The sequence below is a fragment of the Lacerta agilis genome, chromosome 7 (genome assembly GCF_009819535.1).
Source record: "Lacerta agilis isolate rLacAgi1 chromosome 7, rLacAgi1.pri, whole genome shotgun sequence".
In the NCBI taxonomy this organism is placed as follows: domain Eukaryota; kingdom Metazoa; phylum Chordata; class Lepidosauria; order Squamata; family Lacertidae; genus Lacerta; species Lacerta agilis.
The window spans coordinates 7,546,073-7,569,422 of record NC_046318.1 but is presented as its reverse complement, the minus strand read 5'-3'; the positions used below and the strand labels follow the sequence as shown (position 1 = coordinate 7,569,422).

At 46.6% G+C, this 23,350-nt stretch overlaps 1 protein-coding gene across 1 annotated transcript in view; it reads left to right on the top strand.

The window, feature by feature from the left end:
• The first annotated feature begins 3,227 nt into the window (after positions 1–3,227).
• UBE2QL1 (ubiquitin conjugating enzyme E2 Q family like 1) overlaps positions 3,228–23,350 on the top strand; it is a 28,421-nt gene continuing 8,298 nt past the window's right edge. Inside the window, exon 1 of the mRNA XM_033154309.1 lies at positions 3,228–4,124. Within this exon, the coding sequence (XP_033010200.1) occupies positions 3,282–4,124 (843 nt within the window). The 5' untranslated portion in view covers positions 3,228–3,281. The remainder of the gene's footprint in view (positions 4,125–23,350) is intronic.

The following is a 23,350-nucleotide window of genomic DNA, read 5'->3' as shown; positions in this document are numbered from 1 at the left end:
CCCTTCTATTTGCCAGGAGGTGATGGGACCAGTGGCCATGACCAGTGGCCATGATCTAAACCAGGAACACACTTTTATCTAAAAACTATCAACACTAAACATACAGAAAGACCTGGAAACTTACAGCCCAGTTCAGTCCTTGTTTACTTGGAAGTAAGTCCCACTTTGTGCTATGGGACATTCACTGCAGCATCAGTCTTTAAGGAAGTGTTCTTGCTTAATAGGTTTGCATACATACAGAGAAAGAGGCAAAGAGAAGGACCGTCTCTAAGCAGACACAATTCTGCAGTGCAAAAAAAAACCATGTGGGTTATGGTTTAAGGGTGTAATAAAGGCTCCATTTAGTTGCAAGCCAATATGTCTTAATTACATGCAGCCACATGCATGCCTGTTCAAGAAATATATGAATGCCAGAATGGGATAGTTGATTTACATCAGTTATTTAAGTTGGCTTAATTTAAATCACCATATATTGTGTTTCAGCTGAGTTCAGGTGTTGACGATTGTTCTGCGGTGGATAATTGCACATCATCACTTGGCGCAATGGTCACATAGGTGAGTTGGCCATAAAATGCGCATCTGATCCACTCGCATGCTCTTTGTGCCACACGCAAATGCTACTGAGATGTGCTTTTCACATTACAGCAGTACTGGATGCATCTCATGGGACAGCTGCAACGTTTAAGGGCTTGTGAACCAGGTGGTCAGGACGAAATGCGAGGGTTGCTGATCATACAAAATTGGAACCGCGGGGTAAAATGTGGCTCCCATGTTGGTGCTGTTACACCACGTGACGCAGGGCAAATGACAGAAAACAAATTTGTATTTTCCAGTCAATGTAAGATTGCATTACATTACACTGTGCTATAGGTTATTCATGAAAATTCTGTCTAAGGGTTCGTACACCCTTACCTTTGCTCTGAATTTCTAGGCATAGGTCTGTGTTTTCCAGGTCCAGGTCTGACAGCTTTATTATTTTCTTTCCTTTTTGCACTGGTGCAGCCGTGAAACCCCGCTCTTTACCACTGAATCGGAGCAAAGTGCAAGCCGCAGAAAACCCAGATTGCTGTATGCTCTGATTCAGTGGTAAAGAGCAGGTTTTCCTGGGGAAAGTGGTGGGCAAACAAATAAACAAACAAACAGACAGACAGTGTTCTGAGACAGACCTGGAAAGCCCAGACCGTGTACCTATAATGTGTGGGCCAAAAATGTGGCTGAGCCCTAAGTTACTGCAGATCCTGACTGATCCCTCAGTGAAATTATTTCTCCCAGTAATCACAGGGAAGAAAACTGCAGCTCTTACACCGTACTATACGATACTTCTGTAAAGCGCTTTGTGAATTGATGGCACTGTATCAAGAAGCAAAACAGCCCTTCTCCTCCTCAGAGATATAGGATAGAGGCGTAGTTGTGTTAAGTGTCTTGTGCAAAAACCATGAGTCCTCTGGCACCTTAAAGGCCAACATTTATTGTCACATAAAACTTTTGCTACAACGAAAGCCTTTTAAGGTGACTTGTTCCTTCTACACAAATATATATACTTACACCTTGGAATGGAAAATAGGTGGCACAAAAAAAAGAATCCCATTTTCTTTGTAGTGCCAAGAAGCAACCCAATAAAACTCCCGGTATCTTTTTCCTTCCCTCGCCCACAACCAAGGACGTCTACTCTCCTTACGCACATGTGAACATTTATCTTGCGACGAACGGGATTTTTTTTTTTTTTGGCTCAGACAGCCCATTAATGCGTCTTGCATTTCGCCCCCTCCCCACACCGCGTCCTTGTTGTATCAGTATACGGAATCAACCTTGGTTTGAAAGGCATGCTTTTAAATCTATTTCTTACAACGAAACAAAAAACAAAAAACTGTTGCAGATCTACAGATTCTTCGCCTCCCGCATCCCTCTCCCGCCGCCCGACAGCTACCTTGGTATTTTACAGGTCTCTTGTTCACACGCGCACCTGCAATTATCCTGAATTATACTATGGCGAGGGGGAGGCGGGGGGTGCTGAAGGATGGAGGAGGCTTGCTGCAAAAGAAGCAGCCATCGCTCCTCCATCCTCCAAGAACCACATAATTCCTGTTTCTCTCTCTCTCTCTCCCCCCCCCCCATTCTCCTTTCCCCCTCCAACCAGTAGGGACCCAGGTTGCCACCACGTGAGCTTCTGCCTGGCTGGGCCCTCCTCTTCTTGCGCATACAGAATAGTAGGCGGGTTTTAACCGGGGTTTTTTTTTTTTCCTCCTCCTCTGCCTCCCTCTCCGCCCCCCCTCCGCCCCCCGCAATGTCAGATCCGCTGCAGAAGCGCGGGGTAGCCTGCAAGGCAGAAGGAGGCGCCGCGCGCAGCTGACGGGGGCTCCCCAAAAGCCTGCAGCCGCGAGGAGGCGAGCGAAAGGTCAGCGCCGTCGCTTCGCCGGAGTGTGTGGGGGGGGGGATCCGTCTCCATCTTCTCCCCCACCACATCCACCCCACCGGTGCGCACGAACGGCTTCGCTCCAATATTAGCCTCGCCTGCGCCGGATCCCCGGCCGGAGAAAGGACCGAGGCGGAGGGTTCCTCTGCTTGCAAAGCAGCCCGGAGCTTGGACAGGGAAAAACGGGTGAGGAAACGTTGCCCTAGGAGAGGAAAGACAGAAGGTGGGTGGAGGGGTGGGAATTAATTGCAAAATAAACGCATGCGGCAGAGCCATCATCTTACCTCGCTGTGGGAGGAAAAAAAACTGGGGGAAAGAAGACCCCCCCCCCACCTCCCAAAGAGCAAGCCCGACTGGATCCCATTGTGTGTGTGCGCGCGCGCGCGCGTGTGGTTTAGTCGATCGGAGCTGAAGGTTATTGTGGAAGGAAGCGGCCTCCTGCAGCAGCAGCAGCGTGTCGTCGGGAGTGGGCGGAGGGACACGGGGTGGCGGCGCTTTCCAACGTGGGATTCCATGGCTCTGGCGGCGGAGCTCTGGTGACCCGGGGAGAAGCGGCTGGACTGCGGCAATGCTGCCAGCAGCAGCAGCAGCACCGACGGCTCTGCTGAGAGGAGGCGCCTGAGCAGCTGCGGCGGAGGCGAGGATCCGGCCACATCCACCCTTTCTGTTTCCTCCCGCCGCCCCTCCATACGGATTCTCCCCACTCCACGAACCTCTTCCCACCGTCCGCGCTTTGCTCGGCACCCGAGGGGAGACGAGGCGTGCGCGGCTTGGCTTGACCAACCTCGGGCAGGTAGCGGGTCTCTGGGTCCTCTTTTTGCCCTCCCTCCCTCCGACGACGACCCCCACGGCCAAAGCCCTTTGGAGCATGGCTACTCTGCTGCGGAAAATCGGGCTCATCCGTATCCACAACAGGGACACCGAGGACCCCAAGCATCACCACCACCACCATCACCACCACCGTCGCGGCAGCATCCAGCAAGGCTCCTCGCTGCGGGGCAAAAGCAACCAGAAGAATAAGCAGCAGCAGCAGCAGCTGCAAGGCACGCCGGCCAGCGGCTGCGGGAGCCCCGGCAAAGAGAGCTGCAGCAGCAGCCGAGGCAACAGCCCCGCGCGCAACAAGCCCAAGAAGGTGCTGGAAGTAGCCAAGCAGCTGCAACAGGCGAGCCCCGACGGCGCGCCAGAGAAAGCGCAGCAGCAGCAGCAGCAGCAGCGCGACGGCAAGGAGGCTGGCTCGGGCAAGGACCCGGCGTCGGGGGGCAGTGTCGGGCGCTCCAGCACCCCGGCCTTGGTGCCGCCGTCGCTGGTGCCAGCCAGCCGGCAGGCGCACTGCACGCAAGTGCGCACCCGACGGCTGATGAAGGAGCTGCAGGACATCGCGCGCTTGAGCGACCGCTTCATCTCGGTGGAGCTGGTGGACGAGAGCCTGTTCGACTGGAACGTGAAGCTGCACCAGGTGGACAAGGACTCGGTGCTGTGGCAGGACATGAAGGAGACCAACACCGAGTACATTTTGCTCAACCTCACCTTCCCGGACAACTTCCCCTTCGCGCCACCCTTCATGCGGGTGCTCAGCCCGCGTCTGGAGAACGGCTACGTCCTGGACGGCGGCGCCATCTGCATGGAGCTGCTCACCCCCAGAGGCTGGTCCAGCGCCTACACCGTCGAGGCCGTCATGCGCCAGTTTGCCGCCAGCCTTGTCAAAGGGCAGGTAAGGAGGGGGCTCCTGGTGGCGCGGTGTGTGTGGGGGGGGGACTCTTGGGTGGGGGCTCTCTAGGCCCAGCAGCAGCCTGGACTTTAAAATGGTCCTGGCCCACTGAGAGGCCTTGGGTGGCACTCAGCCTGGCTGTGGGTGAAACACCCCTGAACCTCTCCCCCCTGCTAATATCTGGCCAGCTGGCTCCCTCTGTGATAAGGGAAAGGACTCTGGTCTCTTTCCCTTGCTGAGCCTTGGCATTGAAGGGGGTGTTCTGGAGCAAAGGCCTAGGCTAGAGGCTTGGCTCAATTCCATCTCTTCCTGCGCTGCCATTTTGCTGCACTGCATTATCCACGTGGCTGAATACCAAGCCACACATGATGTGGGTGATCTGTGACTTCCCAACTTTCACCTCTTAAATATTAAAGGAGGCGTAAGGGGCTAAAAAACTGATCAGAGGAGCACCACTTATCCAATCAAATTTTCAGTCCCTCGTGTCTTGTTTGGTTGTTTCTTCTTAAAAGGACGTTCAGTCACAACTTTCCCATGCTGTGTGCCTTATCCAAGAGATCCCTTACAAAAGGGGTAGCCAGTGCGGTGCTCTCCGGATGTTGGAATTCCAATGCCCAGCAGCCCTTTGGTCCCAGAGTTTTAGTCCTGCAACACTTGGAGAGCAGCAGATTGGTTATTTGACACCTTATAGTGTCTCGGAGGATGCTGGAGTGCACCTCTGGGATGATGCTCAATTGTGCCCCAGCATCACCCTGCTGCAATACTGGCAATGATACTGAGATGCCCATCTTGGGCCACACACTGCTTCAAGAGCACTTACAAAAAATAGTTCCGGACCTCAAACAAGCCCTGCCCAACTCCCCACCCGACTCCCCAAAAGGGTGTATAGAAAACATTTTGCGAAACTCTGGCACTGGTGGGGCGGCAGGCATCCTAACCACTTTCTGTGGCCCATATGGGGTTGGATTGCTGATCTTTGGGATCTCTGGAGGCAGGAAGGGTGTCAGCAAAGATCATGGGGGAGATGGTTCTGGTCCCCAAATCTTTGTGTAAATGGAAGAGGATTTCTGCTCTGTAGTATTTGGTGGGCTGAGTAGGAGAGATTCTTATTCTGAGAGGCTCTGTAGAATCCAGCAGCCAGCAATCCAACACGGTGTAAGCAACCCTTTGCCAGGTCACAGAAGGTGCCCAGGAGTGCCCTACAAAAGGTGACTTTGGGGAGCAGACATGCAAAGCCAAGATTTATAAAATTCAGAATTATCTGGAGAGAGTGAGTAGAAGTGAGCTAATCCTCCCTCTCCCAGAACTGGAACTTTTGAGTCATCCAGTGACAAATTGACTGGCAGAAGAATTTTGTCATATAGAACAGTAACGTAGGCAGTCCCCTTGCTACAAGATGACACGGTGGGCAACCACATCTGTTGGCTAAAAAGGGAAATGCAGCACATTGATGGGAGAACAAGTGTACCAGTGACTAAGAGTCAGTATTACCAGATTCTGGGAGCAATTAATTCCAGGATTGGCCGGTCAAGTTCTCACATAAATGGAGGCACAGTGTGTTCTTTGCTGTGATCCGGAAAAGCATTTTTGATGTTTGAAAGCGGTCTCGCAGCCTGACATGGCGCTATCTATGTTCTGGTGCTGCGTGGAGATATGATGTGGTGTTATGAAATGAAGCCTACAGCTTCAAAGGAGAGCCTCTGCAGCCCCGCTTAAGATTGTACGGATAAGTGAAACAAAGCAAAAAGGAGCAGCACAATTATTGTGTATAATAAACCCCAAGCTCTTCAGGTGTCTACTGAAATGAATGGGTTGATAGTAGACTGAAGCCTAATCTAGATAAAGCGAGAGCTAAGCTGCCTCCAGCACTTCCTATTGCCTTCTGGCTCTTTGTAATCTTAACTAAATACTGTATGCAGGAGATTCCCTTTATATCTAGTTGTTTCCCTTTCTATATATAATCACATATGTATATCTATATGTGCAACCCAATCCTATGCATATACATACTGTATACTTGATTGCGTTTAGTGGGATTTACACACAAGTAAGCAGGGATAGGATTGCTACCAAAGTCAGGTATACGGTCTTCAAAACAGAGACCGCAACAGTTCCTCTGCTCTGTTGTTTCATTTTAAAAAATGTTTTTGGGATGTGGCGGGAAGGGATTTTGGTAAGAAAACCCACACATCCATTTATTTCTTTTATTTAAAAAAAAAGTTGCTGTAATGGGTGTACCTGCATTGGCTAGCTCCCAGTGAATGGCATCAAAATCTTAATGTGCTTTGTATCCCTTCCTCCCCTGAAAACGTGCGCTGTGGTCACAGGCCAGTGCAAAATTTGTACTGCTTTTAAATGTTTTTTCTGTTGTTGTGTGTCATCCTGATGTTCTGTGAGACGGCGGTATATAAATCCGTCTATAAATATATTTTTTTCTTAATCTCTTGGTCATAAATTAAACTTGGTACTGTCTGATGGTTGCAAACCCATATTTCCAAGTAATGGTTTTAAACAACTGCGTATTGCGATGGACTTATGCAGGTTGTAGATCCTTCTTGAGCCTCCTACTGCTTTCCAAACATCAGTATCACTAAGCAAGACAGAGAGGACAATGCCTAGTGGAACATCCTTAGGTGTTTGGGTTGCAGTCTGGTGGCAGGTTCTGTGCAAACCCCATTGAAATGAATGCATTGTGCAGATTTTGTTCATTTTGGTGGGGTTTGGGCATGATAGTATCCTGCTGGGTTGTGCCTCTCATTTTATTTTTAATAGCTCCAGCATAGGCATTGGATGTGTTCCTCTTCAGTGTTAACCCCCAAATACTCCTCCCACCCACCCCCAAATGCAGAATGTACATATACATAGATAAACTAAAACAGATTTGAAAACTAAGTAAAAAAATCAATCCCCCCTTTTAAAAAAGTAACAATTATTATAATTATAGCTTGGTTGAAGTTAACCCTGAATGTTGTTGTTGAGTCGTTCAGTCGTGTCCGACTCTTCGTGACCCCACGGACCAGAGCACGCCAGGCCCCCCTTATCCTCCACTGCCTCCCGCAGTTTGGCCAAACTCATGCCAGTTGCTTCGAGAACACTGTCCAACCGTCTCATCCTCTGTCGTCCCCTTCTCAACAAGATGCATTTTTTTATAGATGCATTTTTCAGGGGAAATCGATGGTTTTGTGACATTTGCCATAATTATTTCTGCCAATACTATCTTCCTTCTCAGCTTTCCCCTCTGCTCCCCAAAAACCTCCCTGTAATTGTACGGTGATTTTCTCCTGGAAATACTTCTCGAAAAATATATGTCCATTTGGGGATTGGAGGATGAGGAGAGGTGGTTGCATATTTAATTAAACCATATTGCTTCATGTTTCAGGGCTAGATCATGGGGCCACTTTCCCATTCGTTAGTCATACGATCGTTTTCGCCGCTGATATGAGTAATTCATGTTACTTCAAGCCTAATGAGAACAATTGTCAGCGTTGGGTCTTTTTTTTTCTTTTTCATTCTTGCAATTAAAGTAACAGGCTTTTACTTAATTGCTTTATGTGACTCAGTCATGTCTTCTAGAAAGCAGCATCGGATCCTGTTGTACTGAGCAAGCTTCTGAGTTCCCCAGAACACTTCAACAGATTAGTGGTCAGGAAAGCCCAATACGTATGGGTGGAGCAGGTGGGAGTCTCCATTTAGTGCTAATCCAAAAATGAAATGTGGGAGGGAGGAGCAGACGATTCAATTAGGCTCAATTAGCTGCCGCAGGTCCAGGGATTCTTGCCTTGCCATGTGTGCCCATATACAAAGTCAGCAGCAACTATTCTAATGCAGTCAACTTGCACCATTTTAAATTGAAACACAGAAATGAATAAATATTTCAACATTTGTGCCTGAACACAGTCTGTTGCTTCAACCCCTCCTTAGCACAAGAGTGTGTGTGTGAGAGAGAGAAAGAGTGTGTGTGTGTGTGAATAAGAAATACAGAGCTGTGATAGAATTGCTGCCGTGATACAATTTTTAAGGGAAGGTTAAATTGCGATCCTAAATATACTTTGAAGGGAGTAAGCCTCACTTAGTAACGTGGGACTCCTAATTATTCACAATGCACTGTTTTCACTGGAATTCTATAATTTTAATTCTGTCATCTAGAATATTAATTCCTATGCTTGTTATTAAAATATATATATGATGCTCATATGAAGGCGAAATGGAGAGGTGAATATTTGTCAGCGGTTTCATAATGCTTTATTCTAATTAAAAATGGGAAGGCGATCGCAAAGGGAAAATGAGAGGGTAGTATTAATAGTAGAGTGTTGTCAGTGTCTGTTTGATAATCTGAGCAACTGCTGTCCAGTAGCAGTCAGATTCAGCCTGTGTAATACGAGTTGCATTATATAACTGGGATGATTCTGTTGCATAAGGCAGATGGTACAGAAGCTCTGACTAGGAGAAACACTTGAGATTCCTGGTCCTGTTTGCAGAGCTAGTCTTTCTTAACAGTTAGTTTAAGAAGGGCACTTGCACTGAGAGGGAACCTATTTCCATCTGTTGGGAAATAAAATCACTGAATTTGTGTGAAACCCTTAACAACTGGCATTTATATCCATTGTGCAGCACTTGGTAAGATTCCCAGTGTTTCGTCAGAAGAGCTTCTGTCAGTCTTATCAGGCAATGTTAATAGAGTGCTTTAAATGGAAATAAGAAAGAACCCTATTGGATCAGACAGGGACTCCCTCTATTTTCCAACAATGCATTGCAGGAGATTGAACTAAATGGCCCTTGTGGGCACTTCCAACTCCTCCATGATTCTATGAATGGCCCCAAATTGATCTCCCCTGGGCAGCCTGTAGAACTAAGGCCTGGGGGCCAGATGTGGCCCAGTCCCCTTCTAAATCTGGCCTGCGGACAGTCCGGGAATCAGCGTGTTTTTACATGAGTAGAATGTGTCCTTTTATTTCAAATGCATCTCTGGGTTATTTGTGGGGCATAGGAATTCGTTCATTCCTGTGGGGCATATTTGGGCAGGCCTGTGGGCACACTTGGACTTTTGAGTGAGGGCCATGGACCACCACCCTTCTGGCCACTTCTCTCCGCCAGACCAACCTCCACTCCCAAGAGACAGAAAGAGAGAAAGTACATGCACATACAATTTGCATTTCCAAAGAATCTGGGTAAAAGCTGGATCCAGTGCAATTAACTGAGCCTTGTAAAACACAAAGAGCTGAAAGACGAAGTATTTCCCGCAACTGTATGTACCTGTACTTTTTCAGTACAAAGGGTACTGAGAAAAGGATAACCACTCTTACCACAGGATGACTAGGGGGCCGTGAGTGGGGAGGTACTTGGAGGCTTTGTGGGTTCCAGGGTAACACCTCAAAGGGACCTCCCATAGGCTCTGTGTTGGTGACCCCTAAGCTGCAATCTCCAAACCACTGTCGATTATTCCTAAACTCGTTTTTGGAAAGTGGTGCTTTTAAATTATGTGCTGTGAACATGAAAACACGGGTCATGAAGATGTGGCGGGCCTGTTAACACAAGAAGTGCCCTGCTGAATTGGGGCAACACTGTCTAGTTCAGCATCTTGTTTCCTCATCAGTTGGGATTCAGGGGCATGCTAATGCTCATCTTGGAGGTAGCAGTTAGCAAACAGGACTGGTAGCCATTTATAGCCTTTCTCCCTATGAATTTGTCCCTTTTAGGGCCACCTAATTTGGTGATTGTGATGAGTCACCCTACTTCTATTCATTTTTGCCGATTCACTGAGGCATGTGGAGCGAGGGGTTCCTAATTTACTCCCACCATTGTCCATAAATTCAAAACCTAACTGCCATATATTTATATTATCCTGTTTCCTAAAGCCTTCATCTACAACCCTGTAGCTGTGGTATTTTAGACATGGCCTAAAACCAGCCAGGCACACTTTTATAAGTAGAAGTATATAAAAGTAAAAAAGGAATTATTTATTTATCAGAAATTATAAATGTAAAATAAGGCAAATTCAGCTGGGTCCTATTTCTTACTTATGTTTGCTGCAATGAGGTTACGGTATCTTCAAATGACAGTTACGGAAGTTTGCCTAGTAAAGAGTTGCTCCTAACCCATTTAATGGATATTCCACTTTCCCCCGTAAATCTCGCCACCAGGCACCATGGTCTTCATCCGGTTTCCTCTAAGCCAGACTTGCAGACAGTTCTCACTCTGGTCAGCTCCAGAAGCTCCTAACTGAATCCTTCTCACTTGCTTAATGCCTTTATATGGCCTCAATGCCAGCCTTCGGCATAAGCCAGTGATTCAGCTCTTTTGAGACAGACTATATTTCCTTTATATAATTTTTAATAAAATTTTCTGTTTTACCATTTCAAATAAACATTTTACATACTTTGAAATATCAATGACTTCCCTTCTTCTCTTTCCATGGTTCATTGTGCATATCTTGCATCCCTGCATATTTTACAAAAATTATTCCAATCGGTCTTCCAATATTACATCCGTCAAAATTTATTTACACTGTTGAATTTGTTTCAATCCTGCCAGCGTTTACAGCTGTACAGTTATTTTCCACATACTCAATAAACGTTTTCCAGTCTTCTTTAAACATATGTTCTTCTTGCTCTCTTTTTCTATATGCTAATTCTGCAAGTTGTGTACATTCTTTCAACTTAAGTTGCCAATCTTCTTTAGTTGGGACCTCACTCACTTTCCATTTTCAGGCTAACAAAACACGGGCCACAGTAATAGCCTTTTCTGACACCTGGGAATTTCAGTTTAAATTATCCCCAATAGAAAGGGCCCTGGGGTTTGGGGGGAGGTAATTTTAAACATTTTTTTCAATTCATTATAAATCATTTCCCAATGAGACAAACTAAATTTCCAGTTTTCTCTAGGCCTGCCTTCTGCCTGCTTCTTCTTTCTCCCCCCCCCCACCCCCGGCAAGACTAGTAGAATAGCTTCATTTATTTTGCAGCCAGCCTGTTATTCAGCCAATCAGATTTGAGTGGAATCCAACCTCATCCAATCACTTTTCCTGTCCAATGAGTGATTTTTCTACCCATTAAGCCCATCAGAAGTGTGGTTTTACAGTTATGTCCCATAGTATTTAAAAGAACCTAGTTTCTCCTCAGACCAGCCTTAAAGGTAAAGGTAAAGGGACCCCTGACCATTAGGTCCAGTCGTGTCCGACTCTGGGGTTGTGGCGCTCATCTCGCATTACTGGTCGAGGGAGCCAGCGTACAGCTTCTGGGTCATGTGGCCAGCATGACTAAGCTGCTTCAGGCGAACCAGAGCAGCACACGGAAACGCTGTTTACCTTCCCGCCAGAGCGGTACCTATTTATCTACTTGCACTTTTGATGTGCTTTCAAACTGCTAGGTGGGCAGGAGCTGGGACCGAGCAATGGGAGCTCACCCCATCGAGTGGATTAAAACTGCCGACCTTCTGATCAGCAAGCCCTTACGTAACTTAAATAACAGTCGAATGTCAACCACCTTTTTATGGGGGGGGTTATGGGGGGAATGTAGCCTACACTTACTTTATAATGGGGTGCTTGAATGAGATTGGCATCAGTGCCTGAACAGATAAGCACTCTTACCTAGAAATAATTTTTTCCACTTTAATCTCCCAAATGATTCCTATCAAGTGAAAAGCCATTGAAACGTTTTTTAGCATCTGCAAGTCAAGAAAATGCTGTTGAGAATTTTAGGATAAAGTGATGCATATCTCTGGGGCTCGGGAAAGGATTTAATTCATTCAGCCAGCCTATCCAAACAACTCTTAAGAGTTTATATTTCGTATCTCTCAATTGAAAAGTCAGTCACATTTTCAGCACATTCTGGTGTGATTAACACAGAAGAACCCAGAATAGGACTCTGTGGATAGGAGCTGAATTGATTCCCAATGGTTGGAGCTATCGGGGACAGAAAGCAAATTAAACCAGCGGTGTCTCCAAGTACTCCCTTTCCCCTTTGTTCCCTACAAGAGGAGGAGGAGGAGGAGGAGGAGGAGGAGAAGAAGAAGAAGAAGAAGAAGAAGAAGAAGAAGAAGAAGAAGAAGAAGAAGAAGAATTTATTTATACCCTACCCATCTGGCTGGGTTTCCCCAGCCACTCTGGGCGGCTTCCAACAAAATATTAAAATACAATAGTCCGTCAAACTTTAAAAGCTTCCCTAAACAGGGCTGCCTTCAGATGTCTTCTAAAAGTCTGGTAGTTGTTTTTCTCTTTGACATCTGGTGGGAGGGCGTTCCACAGGGCGGGCGCCACTACCGAGAAGGTCCTTTGCCTGGTTCCCTGTAGCTTTGCTTCTCGCAGTGAGGGAACCGCCAGAAGGCCCTCGGAGCTGGACTTCAGTGTCCAAGCAGACTGATGGGGGTGGAGACGCTCCTTCAGGTATACAGGACCGAGGCCGTTTAGGGCTTTAAAGGTCAGCACCAACACATTGAATTGTGCCCAGAAACGTACTGGGAGCCAATGTAGGTCTTTCAAGACCGGTGTTATGTGGTCTTGGCGGCCACTCCCAGTCTCCAGTCTAGCTGCCACATTCTGGATTAGTTGTAGTTTCTGGGTCACCTTCAAAGGTAGCCCCACATAGAGCGCATTGCAGTAGTCCAAGCGAGAGATTACTAGAGCATGCACCACTCTGGCGAGACAGTCCGTGGGCAGGTAGGGTCTCAGCCTGTGTACAAGATGGAGCTGGTAGACAGCCGCCCTGGACACAGAATTGACCTGCACCCCCATGGACAGCTGTGAGTCCAAAATGACTCCCAGGCTGCGCACCTGGTCCTTCAGGGGCACAGTTACCCCATTCAGGACCAGGGAATCCTCCACACCAGCCCGCCCTTTGTTCCTCAAGAACAGTACTTCTGTCTTGTCAGGATTCAACCTCAATTTGTTAGCATCCATCCATCATCCAACTGCCTCCAGACGTGTTTGTCATACATTTTTGTGTGAAAAAGAGCACTCGTTGCAGTGAGGGGGAAACCTGCCTTTCCCCTCGGACTATGGGTGTCTCTGCCTTCACTGACCACAATCCTCCAGTGGGGTGCAATGCACCCTCTTGTAGTTATGCAAGTATTGCATACTCACAGACACCATCCATCCTAAAAATGATGGCCATTTCCACCAATTTAACTGCCACTAAAGGGGGCCACTCGGTGATTTCAGTGAGGTATAACTCAGTCTACCCCAGGGGTCACCCATCCATTGGGAGCCAGTGGGCACATTTTGAATCTCTAGAAAGTGTCATGAGTGCCAGTCACAAAATGGTTCTTGGGGTGTGTGTGTGGCATAAAACAAAATGGCAGCTGCAAAGGCTGGGCCAGTGACAACAGGAATTGAGCAGGAAAAACATACAGTCTCTCATGCATTGTGAATTTTCAGGGGATCTTTTACTGAGGCCTATTATGGGTGCCATTTGAGGTACTGCCAGGTATGCTGGTGCCTGCAGGCCCTATATTTGTGTCCCCTGATCTAGCCTATGGAAGGAAGAAGAATGAACAAGGTAAGAATTCTCCAGTACGTGTGTTTTATCACCATAGATAGCTTTGTCAGTAATGAGAATCTGAGGGGCTTGAACCCCATATTGGGCAAAAGATTCCTGCATTACAGGGGGGTTAAACTAGGTGACTCTCATGATGCCATGCCATTCTACAATTCTATGATTCTGTTATTCTCAGAACAGGATTAATGGCAAAAGAAAATCAGATTTGTAATGTGAAGACCCGGTGAAAATTTGCAGCAAGTACCCAGCATGATCCTACCAAAGAACTCTCAACTTAGCTTTATTTCACACGCATGTGCTTGATGTCCCTCCCACCGATACCGTTTAGATATCCAAAGATTTAAAGTTGGCTAGATGGCACACATTCCTTGCAAGTACTTTTGTTGCTGCTGTTTAACGGGGATAAGTGGTTATGGGACTTAGGGTTCATTCGCACTTCTCTGGGTTCTGTGATTTCTTCCTTTTGTCCCATGATTTCTGGGCACGGCTCCAAGAGGTTTTTCTTTCGTCCCGCTGCTTTCCCCAGGAAAACCCCGCTGTTTTCTGTTGAATCTGAACAAACGTCAGTCCGCAGAAAACCCAATTGATGTTTGCTCCGATTCAAGAAGTGTGAATGAGCCTTTACTTTGCCACATACGTAAATAATGTAAGATGAGAGTATTACAAACGGGAACTGTTAAAGTGGGGACAGGATTTTTCTTTATATTGCTTACTACCTTATGGTTTCTTTATATTGCTTACTACCTTATGGTTTTTGGAATTCATGGTTGTAATAAATCCATCCCTCTGCAATCAGCAAGACTTATTTACATCACAAGCCTGTATCCAGAGATCCCAGTTCTCACGTTCTGAATGTGCTCTGTCCTTAAGTTATGATTCAGTCAGACCCGTCTTACCCATAGAGGCTAGTGGCGCGGGGCGCCACGGCGCCATGTTCTAGAAGGCGCCAGGCGAGAGTCCGGGGATCACCAAACGAGCGCGCTGAGTGAGCGAGGGTGCGTGTGCCACTTCCGTTGAATGTCAGCTTGGTTTTTTCCCTTTTAGCCTGCAGGCGCCGAATTCTGAGGGGCGCCAGAAGGCTAAAAGGGAAAAAAAACCAAGCCAACGCTCTGCGGGAGCGGAGCACGCGCCCTCGCGTGCTCGGCGCAGGCCCACTCACTCGGTGTGCTGCCTGCCGTGGCCACCACGTCACAAAGCGGCCAGCTGAGCCAGGAGGCACCGCAGCCAGCCTCCGCCTCTTCCCCGCCGGAGCCGCCCTCCAGCCCTAAGAAAAGGTCAAAACTCTGGGAAGGGGGGGGGCGCTGGAGGGATCTTCACACCACGGCGCCGGATATGCTTAAGACGGCCCTGGATTCAGTAGCTGCTCTGTTGATTGTAGCTCTCCTTACATGAAACTGGTTGGGCTTTGGGCTGTTGCTGGGGTTTGCTCATTCAGAAAACCATCACTAAGCTGGTGCTTTGAAGCTGACTCTTGAAACATGTTCTTTCCATTCTATCTGTGCCTTTCTCACCTTTTTTGTGGCAGCTTAGAAAAAGCAAATTCCGTGTTAGGTATCATTGGGGAAGGGATTAAAAATAAAACTGCTAATATAATAATAAAGGTAAAGGTACTGGGGTTGTGGCGCTCATTTCGCTCTATAGGCCGAGGGAGCCAGCATTTGTTCGCAGACAGCTTCCGGGTCATGTGGCCAGCATGACTAAGCCACTTCTGGTGAACCAGAGCAGCGCACAAAAATTGCATTTACCTTCTCGCCGGAGCGGTACCTATTCATCTACTTGCACTTTGACATGCTTTCGAACTGCTAGGTTGGCAGGAGCAGGGACCGAGCAACGGGAGCTCACCCAAATAATAATAATAATAATAATAATAATAATAATAATAATAATAATAATAATAATAGTAGTAGTAGTAGTAGTAGTAGTATTCTGATCAGCAAGCCCTAGGCTCTGTGGTTTAACCCACAGTGCCACCCGCGTCCCATAGACTTGTATAATAATAATACCATTATACCAGTCTGTGGTGCTATCGTGTTTGGAATGCCGTGCCCAGTTCTGGTCACTGTGGGTAAAGGGATATTGTAGAGTTAGAAAAAAAGCTTTAGAGAAGGGAAACAAAAGTTATCAAGGAGATGGCGCAGCTCACCTGTATTTCTTTTATATGTCTGGTGACCTTCCTCGCAGGACAAACTGTTTGGTTCGCTTTTATTTAATTTGTGGGTTGAAGGAGACCTTAAATTTCTGTTCTGAGTTTTGAATCACTTGATGGTTGTGTAACAAGCTGATTGATAGGAAATCAATGTGCTGTTCCACGCTGCAAAAGATACTGGATTTCCCCCCCCCCCCCGAATTATAACCTAGCTAGGTCGCTTTGTAAGTGTCAAAGAGACAACATGCTGCATTTTCAGATTTTTATGTCCCCAGGTGCACTTGCATCACACTCAGTTATGTGAGTTCAATGCCAGATTCAGAAACGTGGAAGTACCGGGTAATCTTGCTGTGTAGCTTTGATCCTGAGAAGATCCCAAGCATGGATCTAGATTCTATCTGACAGCGGGACAGAAATACCACTTATACACTTGCCTGCTAGCGCTTGGTTTGACAAGATTTTGGAACTGTTTGTTATAGATAGATATCCACACAGATAAGTATTCAGCCAAATTTTACATATGATTTTTTACATATGATTTTTAGCAAATGTGTTCCCATTTATTACCTGTGTAGGCTTAAGGGAGAAAAAAAAAGATGGAGATGACCAGCAATTTTGAGCTGTTTATGCTATGATAATGATGATGATGATAGTACAGTGGTACCTCTGGTTAAGTACTTAATTCGTTCTGGAGGTCCGTTTTTAACCTGAAACTGTTCTTACCCTGAAGCACCACTTTAGCTAATGGGCCGCCAGAGCACGATTTCTGTTCTTATCCTGAAGCAAAGTTCTTAACCTGAAGCGTTATTTCTGGGTTAGCGTATGTAACCCGAGGTACCATTGTAGTGCAAAATGACGTATATATAATAAGGAATTCATTCACATTCAATAGTCATTTGTAAGAGTCATGGTGTTAGTGGGTGCATTATACATTGCAAAGAAGAACCTCTCTAAGTTACATCTGAACTCTTTCCCCTGGTGAGCCTGGGAAATGGGCGTAGGCAGAATTATCTTGATTGTTAGTGAACTTGTAAAAATTAATAATCATTAAAATAAGAGTTGGAGATAGTTAAAGAAATGCAACAACGGTAGCTGCCTATTGAGTATGTCATGGAAGTCCAGCCCTGGATTTACACAAGCATGAATGGTGAAAAGGGAAAAGGGCTCAAGAGAAAGAAGAATGGGGCTGAACAGTTGAAGAAACAAGTGGGGCAATTGATCAAGACCATGAGTAGGAGTGACAGACCTTTGCAAGTGTGAGAGCTTTCTTCTCCCCACCCTGCTAAAATGCACTGCCCTTCATAAGCTCACTTTTATCTGGCTTTATCTGCATTTGGCGTTTAGCTGATTTCAGTTCCCTGCTGTGGGCAGATACTGAATAAAGCTGCAAAAATACTCAAAAGAGATTCATAGAATCATCGAGTTGGAGACGACAAGGGCCATCCAGTCCAACCCCCTGCCAAGCAGGAAACACCATCAAAGCATTCCTGACAGATGGCTGGCAAGTCTCCGCTTAAAGACCTCCAAAGAAGGAGACTCCACCACACTCCTTGGCAGCAAATTCCACTGTCAAACAGCTCTTACTGTCAGGAAGTTCTTCCTAATGTTTAGGTGGAATCTTCTTTCTTGTAGTTTGAATCCATTGCTCCGCGTCTGCTTCTCTGGAGCAGCAGAAAACAACCTTTCTCCCTCCTCTATATGACATCCTTTTATATATTTGAACATGGCTATCATATCACACCTTAACCTTCTCTTCTCCAGGCTAAACATACCCAGCTCCCTAAGCTGTTCCTCATAAGGCATCGTTTCCAGGCCTTTGAACATTTTGGTTGCCCTCCTCTGGACACGTTCCAGCTTGTCAGTATCCTTCTTGAACTGTGGTGCCCAGAACTGGACACAGTCACAGTATTCCAGGTGAGGTCTGACCAGAGCAGAATACAGTGGTACTATTACTTCCCTTGATCTAGATGCTATACTCCTATTGATGCAGCCCAGAATTGCATTGGCTTTTTTAGCTGCTGCATCACACTGTTGACTCATGTCAAGTTTGTGGTCTACCAAGATTCCTAGATCCTTTTCACATGTACTGCTCTCAAGCCAGGTGTCACCCATCCTGTATTTGTGCCTTTCATTTTTTTTGCCCAAGTGTAGTACTTTACATTTCTCCCTGTTAAAATTCATCTTGTTTGCTTTGGCCCAGTTCTCTAATCTGTTAAGGTCACTTTGAAGTGTGATCCTGTCCTCTGGGGTATTAGCCACCCCTCCCAATTTGGTGTCATCTGCAAACTTGATCAGGATGCCCTCAAGCCCATCATCCAAGTCATTGATAAAGATGTTGAATAAGACTGGGCCCAAGACAGAACCCTGTGGCACCCCACTAGTCACTTCTCTCCAGGATGAAGAGGAGCCATTCATGAGCACCCTTTGGGTTCGGTCAGTCAGCCAGTTACAAATCCACTGAATGGTAGCATTGTCTAGCCTGCATTTTACCAGCTTCTTTACAAGAATATCATGGGGCACCTTGTCAAAGGCCTTGTTGAAATCAAGATAGGCTACATCCACAGCATTCCCTTCATCTACCAGGCTTGTAATTCTGTCAGAAAAATGAGATCAGATTGGTCTGACATGACTTATTTTTCAGAAAACCATGCTGACTTTTAGTGATCACAGCGTGGCTGGCTGACTAAAGATTGACTGACTTTTTTAAAAAATAAATCTAATGCTGAAATCCTATGCACATTTAACAAGGGAGCATGAACTCTGTAGGATATGTTTCCAGAATAAACCCAGGTAGGACTGCTGTGAAATTATACGTGCTGGAATATGGTGCTGCTGTTTCCCTAAGTGATAAACTGCTTCAAGAGCAATGGTTGGCTTCTTTTGGAAGATTGCCCAAACTAATGGCATGCTTGTAACACATCTGTTTTTTTTTTACATACATAGACAAACTTGAACATAGGTGGAGGCAAACAGCATAGGCCAACTTTAGGCGGCAAGGTATATCCATTATCCGCAGAAAGAGATATTTGTGACCCTAAAGGTTCCTTTCATTCTTCAACTCAGCCTCTACTACTTCAGTCTTTTTATTTCCCATTGAGTCGTCGTTACAGGTGAGCGAATCCCCCCTCCCAAAAATTTCCCCCTCCCAAAAAAAAGCTCAATAAAAGTTAATTTGGGGGCGGCTAAACTAAATTTTGGGGACGCAGATGGTGCTGTGGGTTAAACCACAGAGCCTAGGGCTTGCTGTTCAAAAGGTCGGCTGTTTGAATCCTCGCGACGGGGTGAGCTCCCATTGCTCGGTCCCAGCTCCTGCCCACCTAGCAGTTCGAAAGCACGTCAAACGTGCAAGTAGATGAATAGGTACCGCTCCGGCGGGAAGGTAAACGGCGTTTCTGTGCGCTGCTCTGGTTCGCCAGAAGCGGCTTTGTCATGCTGGCCACATGACCCAGAAGCTGTACGCCGGCTCCCTCAGCCAGTAACGCGAGATGAGCGCCGCAACCCCAGAATCAGACATGACTAGACCTAATGGTCAGGGGTCCCTTTACCTTTACCTAAACTAAATTTGGGGGCGCTGGGTGGATCTTTGCACCCCAGCGGTGCATATGCTAAGGACGGCCCTGTTCACATTCTACACCATTCTAAGCCAGCATGGCCAACCGTCAGGGATTATGGGGATTGCATGGGAGGTTCCCCAATCCTGCCCTAAAGAGCCATTCATTGAGCATCTTGGGTCATTAACGAACAATTTGATCAATAGCGGATATACAAAACAAAGACATACTTGGCCAGCATTCATAACAGTAGGCTTAAAAGATAAATCCCCAAGAAGCAAGCGTTATTCTATAGAATGAAGCCGGACTAGGAAAAATCAGGAAATTGGGTATTTTATTTCTAGCTTCATTTGTCTTTTTCTTTTATGTGAAATTTATTTCATTATTTTCCCCGCATGTTTATAAATTGCTTACTAACAGAACAGTCTCCAAGTGTTTGCTGTTAACTGTGAAATGTATGCAGAAAATCCAATTCATATTCTCCAACATAAATTATATAATGCAAAATCCACTTTACAGATTTCACAGATATAAAATTTAATAGACTCAAACTTCTGCAAAGAAGATCCTGCTTCCTTGGTTGCTCAGCTGGATGCAAAATACTATCTTCTCCTACCAGCAGGGTGCAAACAAACCACTATATTTTTCCAATGACTCAGTTGGGCGCAAACAAATTCTATCAACCAGTAGCCCTGGACGCAGGAAGCAAACAACTTACATAAAGTGTGAAGGAAGGGAGGAAACCAGCACATTAAAGAAGGCAAGGATAAAGTCTCTGCAATCCAGAGAATTCCTTCTGCGCTGCGGAACAGTTTGTTGTGCTTATGCAAGAAGGGCGTGCAAGAACTTTGCATGAGGAAAAGCAGGTTGCGTCCAGAGAATCTGTACCATGTGAAGACGCTTGCTTCACACAGCTAATAGTGAACATGATTTCTGAAAGGGTTTGCACATCCACTTTTATTAGTGCACAGTTTTCGCTTCATTCATTCATTGCTTGATCATTATCTAGTCAGAGAGTGAGCCAGTGTGGTGTAGTGGTTGTAGTCCCGTAATCTGGTGAACCGAGTTCGCGTCCCCGCTCCTCCACATGGAGCTGCTAGTCACACTTCTGTGAAGTCTCTCAGCCCCACTCACCTCACAGAGTGTTTGTTGTGGGGGAGGAAGGGAAAGGAGAATATTAGCCGCTTTGAGACTCCTTCAGGTAGTGATAAAGCGGGATATCAAATCCAAACTCCTCCTCCTCCTCCTCCTCCTCCTCTTCTTCTTCTTCTTCTTCTTCTTCTTCTTCTTCTTCTTCTTCTTCTTCTTCTTCACAGATTCCAGAGAAAGGTTTGGTCTCTCTTTTTAAATGGGAGGGGGCATTCAAACATGCAACCCACACATTCTCACTGAAGTAGTGCAGTGCAAGAACTTCTGTGCCACATGACTCTTCTGATTGTGGAAACTGAGTCTGTTAGACCTGACTTGCCCACTAATCCCTACCAGCAAAGTGCCTTTTCAAGTCCTGATTTGCTATTTGAAGTCTCATGGTGCCCATCTACTCCTGTACACCTGCTATCTGTGCACCTGCCATCCAACAGGGCTCCTTGCAAGGAAGTCTTTCTGTCTCCATCTACCAGCACAGAGCCTGGTTGTCTGCATTCATAATTTCCACACAGTTGGGATTAGCATGCATCTGGGCAGTGAGAATCCCACAAAGATAGCATCCAGAACTACCTCTCTATGATCATCTCTGAAATCTCCCCTTTCCATGCCCATTGCTTCCTCAGGGCTTTCATTTCTTCTTAAATACCATATTTTACTTGAGTCTAATGTCCCATCGAATCTAATGCACACCTTAACTTTCAGAACTTTGAAACCCAAAAAAGTATTTGCTGGCGAATGTAAATGTGCCATTGAATTTAATGCGCACCTTAATTTTCGCAACGTGAATTGGCCAAAAAAGATGAGCATTCAGTTCGAGTAAATACGGTATTCCTTTTCTTTTAACCAGAAAACTCCACAAGCAAACCACTTTAAGAATTCCTACAGGAGATATTGTACAGCAGGGGTCAGCAAACTTTTTCATGAGGGGTCCGGTCCACTGTCCCTCAGACCTTGTGGGGGGCCGGACTATATTTTGAAAAATATGAATACCCTGCAAGACTGTCCTGCAGCTGCCTCCGGACCTGGAGGAGGAATGCACTCTGCACGTGCTCAGGAGCGCGTCTCGGCGCCGGTTGCTCACTGGCGTTGTTGACGAGCAGCAGCCGCTCCATTGACCCGTCCCCATGGAGCTCCCAGGCAACGTGCACCACGCGCTGCGGCCTGTCATCCGGGGCCAGGTTGGCAGGCAGGCTGCGCATGTGGAGCGGCGGGCAGGCGGAGCGCAGCTCGCCCTCCAGCTGCTTCAGCGCTGCTGCCAAGCACCCCGGCAGCAGCGGCGCAGGGCCAGCATGCGCGCCAAGCTCCGGCTGAAGCCCCGTGATGCGCCCATCACGATGCCCAGGGCACGGCCCTGACATGCTGCCCGCCCGCCCGGCGGCCTCTCTGTCCATGGCTATGCCGGGTTTACCTCAGCGCGGGGGCAGCAATGCTTCGGATTGTGGGAACGTTTATATAATATAGTTGCAGAGTTAAACGTTCCTTAATTTAAACCTGCACAGCGACAAGCGGATTGCTGACTCGTTTGAGTCTTTCGTCCTTTCTTGATTGTCAGTCCCTATATCCCTCTCAGAATAAAGATACACATGAATCTGATTAATAACCAAAGTAAAGTAATTTGCTGACAGATTCATTCGTGTACATATTTAGGTTACAAAACAAAAGATACAGTGGTGCCCCGCTAGATGAAAATAATTCGTTCTGCAAGTATTTTCGTCTAGCGTTTTTTTCGTCTAGCGAAGCGGCAATGCAAACCGCGGTTTTTGCTAGACGAATTTTTTTTTTTTCATCTTGCGAGGCAGCCCCATAGACAAATTCGTCTTGCGGGGCAGCCTTCTGCTAGACGAATGCCTTCGTCTAGCGAGTTTTTCGTCTAGCGAGGCATTCGTCTAGCAGGGCACCACTGTATAAACTATATAAACTATATTAGTGAGTCTCTTAACACATCTTTAAGCAGCAGCAGCCTAACCGACCAACCGACCAAAGACTAACTGACACAAAGTGGCAGTTGGTCCCCCCTTAGAATGTTGGACTTGACTGGCATCATCCCACACGGATTGGCTGCAGGAACTTCCTGCAGCCAATCAGAAGCTGCGCAAGCGTTGCCGGCCTCCCAGAAGCCGTGCCAGCTTCGCAGAAGTCAGTCCCCACGCGGCGAGGCTGACTGAGTGAGCATCAGGGTCCACGGGCCGGATTTATGAGCCTGGAGGGGCCATACCTGGGCCCCGGGCCTTAGTTTGCCAACCCCTGTCGTACAGCATGCTGAAAAATGCATGCTGAGAAATTGCAGTGGAGTTTTCTTTTCTGGTCAGGATTGTAACTGTTTCCAGTGTTCTGAACTGAGGACTGTACACATACACACACATACCACACACCTTTTGATCCCTCAAATTTGCTCAAAACCAGAAAACTGCTAAAGCCTGTGCTGAGCATTTACAGCTGCCTGACGATGTGCTTTTGTGCACTTCCTGGGTTTTCCCCACCCAAACCACAAGGTGTGCCTGCAGCCATATACCCTCTCTGGTCCAATTTGGACAGGGGCAAAAGAATTCAGATTAACAGCTAAATAATGCTCAAATGTGGAAAAAAACCCAATGGATGCAGGAAGTCAACAACAAAAAACTCTTTGTCTTGCTCCTACTGGCTTGATTTAATTGCATTTTAGGTGCTGAAGATAGGATGGAAGAATAGGAACACGTTTAGTTATTTTCTTTTTCTAAAAAAAGTTTCCATAATACCCTCCCCTTTTTTAAAGCAAAAAAAGGTTGCTAATGTGTTGCTTTCCGATCAGTGTAATCAGGGGTGGTTTATTGTCTGTTTAAATGGCAACAACGCAGACTTACCAGCAGGCACCGCAGATTTCTTAATTCCGCCTCTGACCTCAAGCTTCAAAACAAA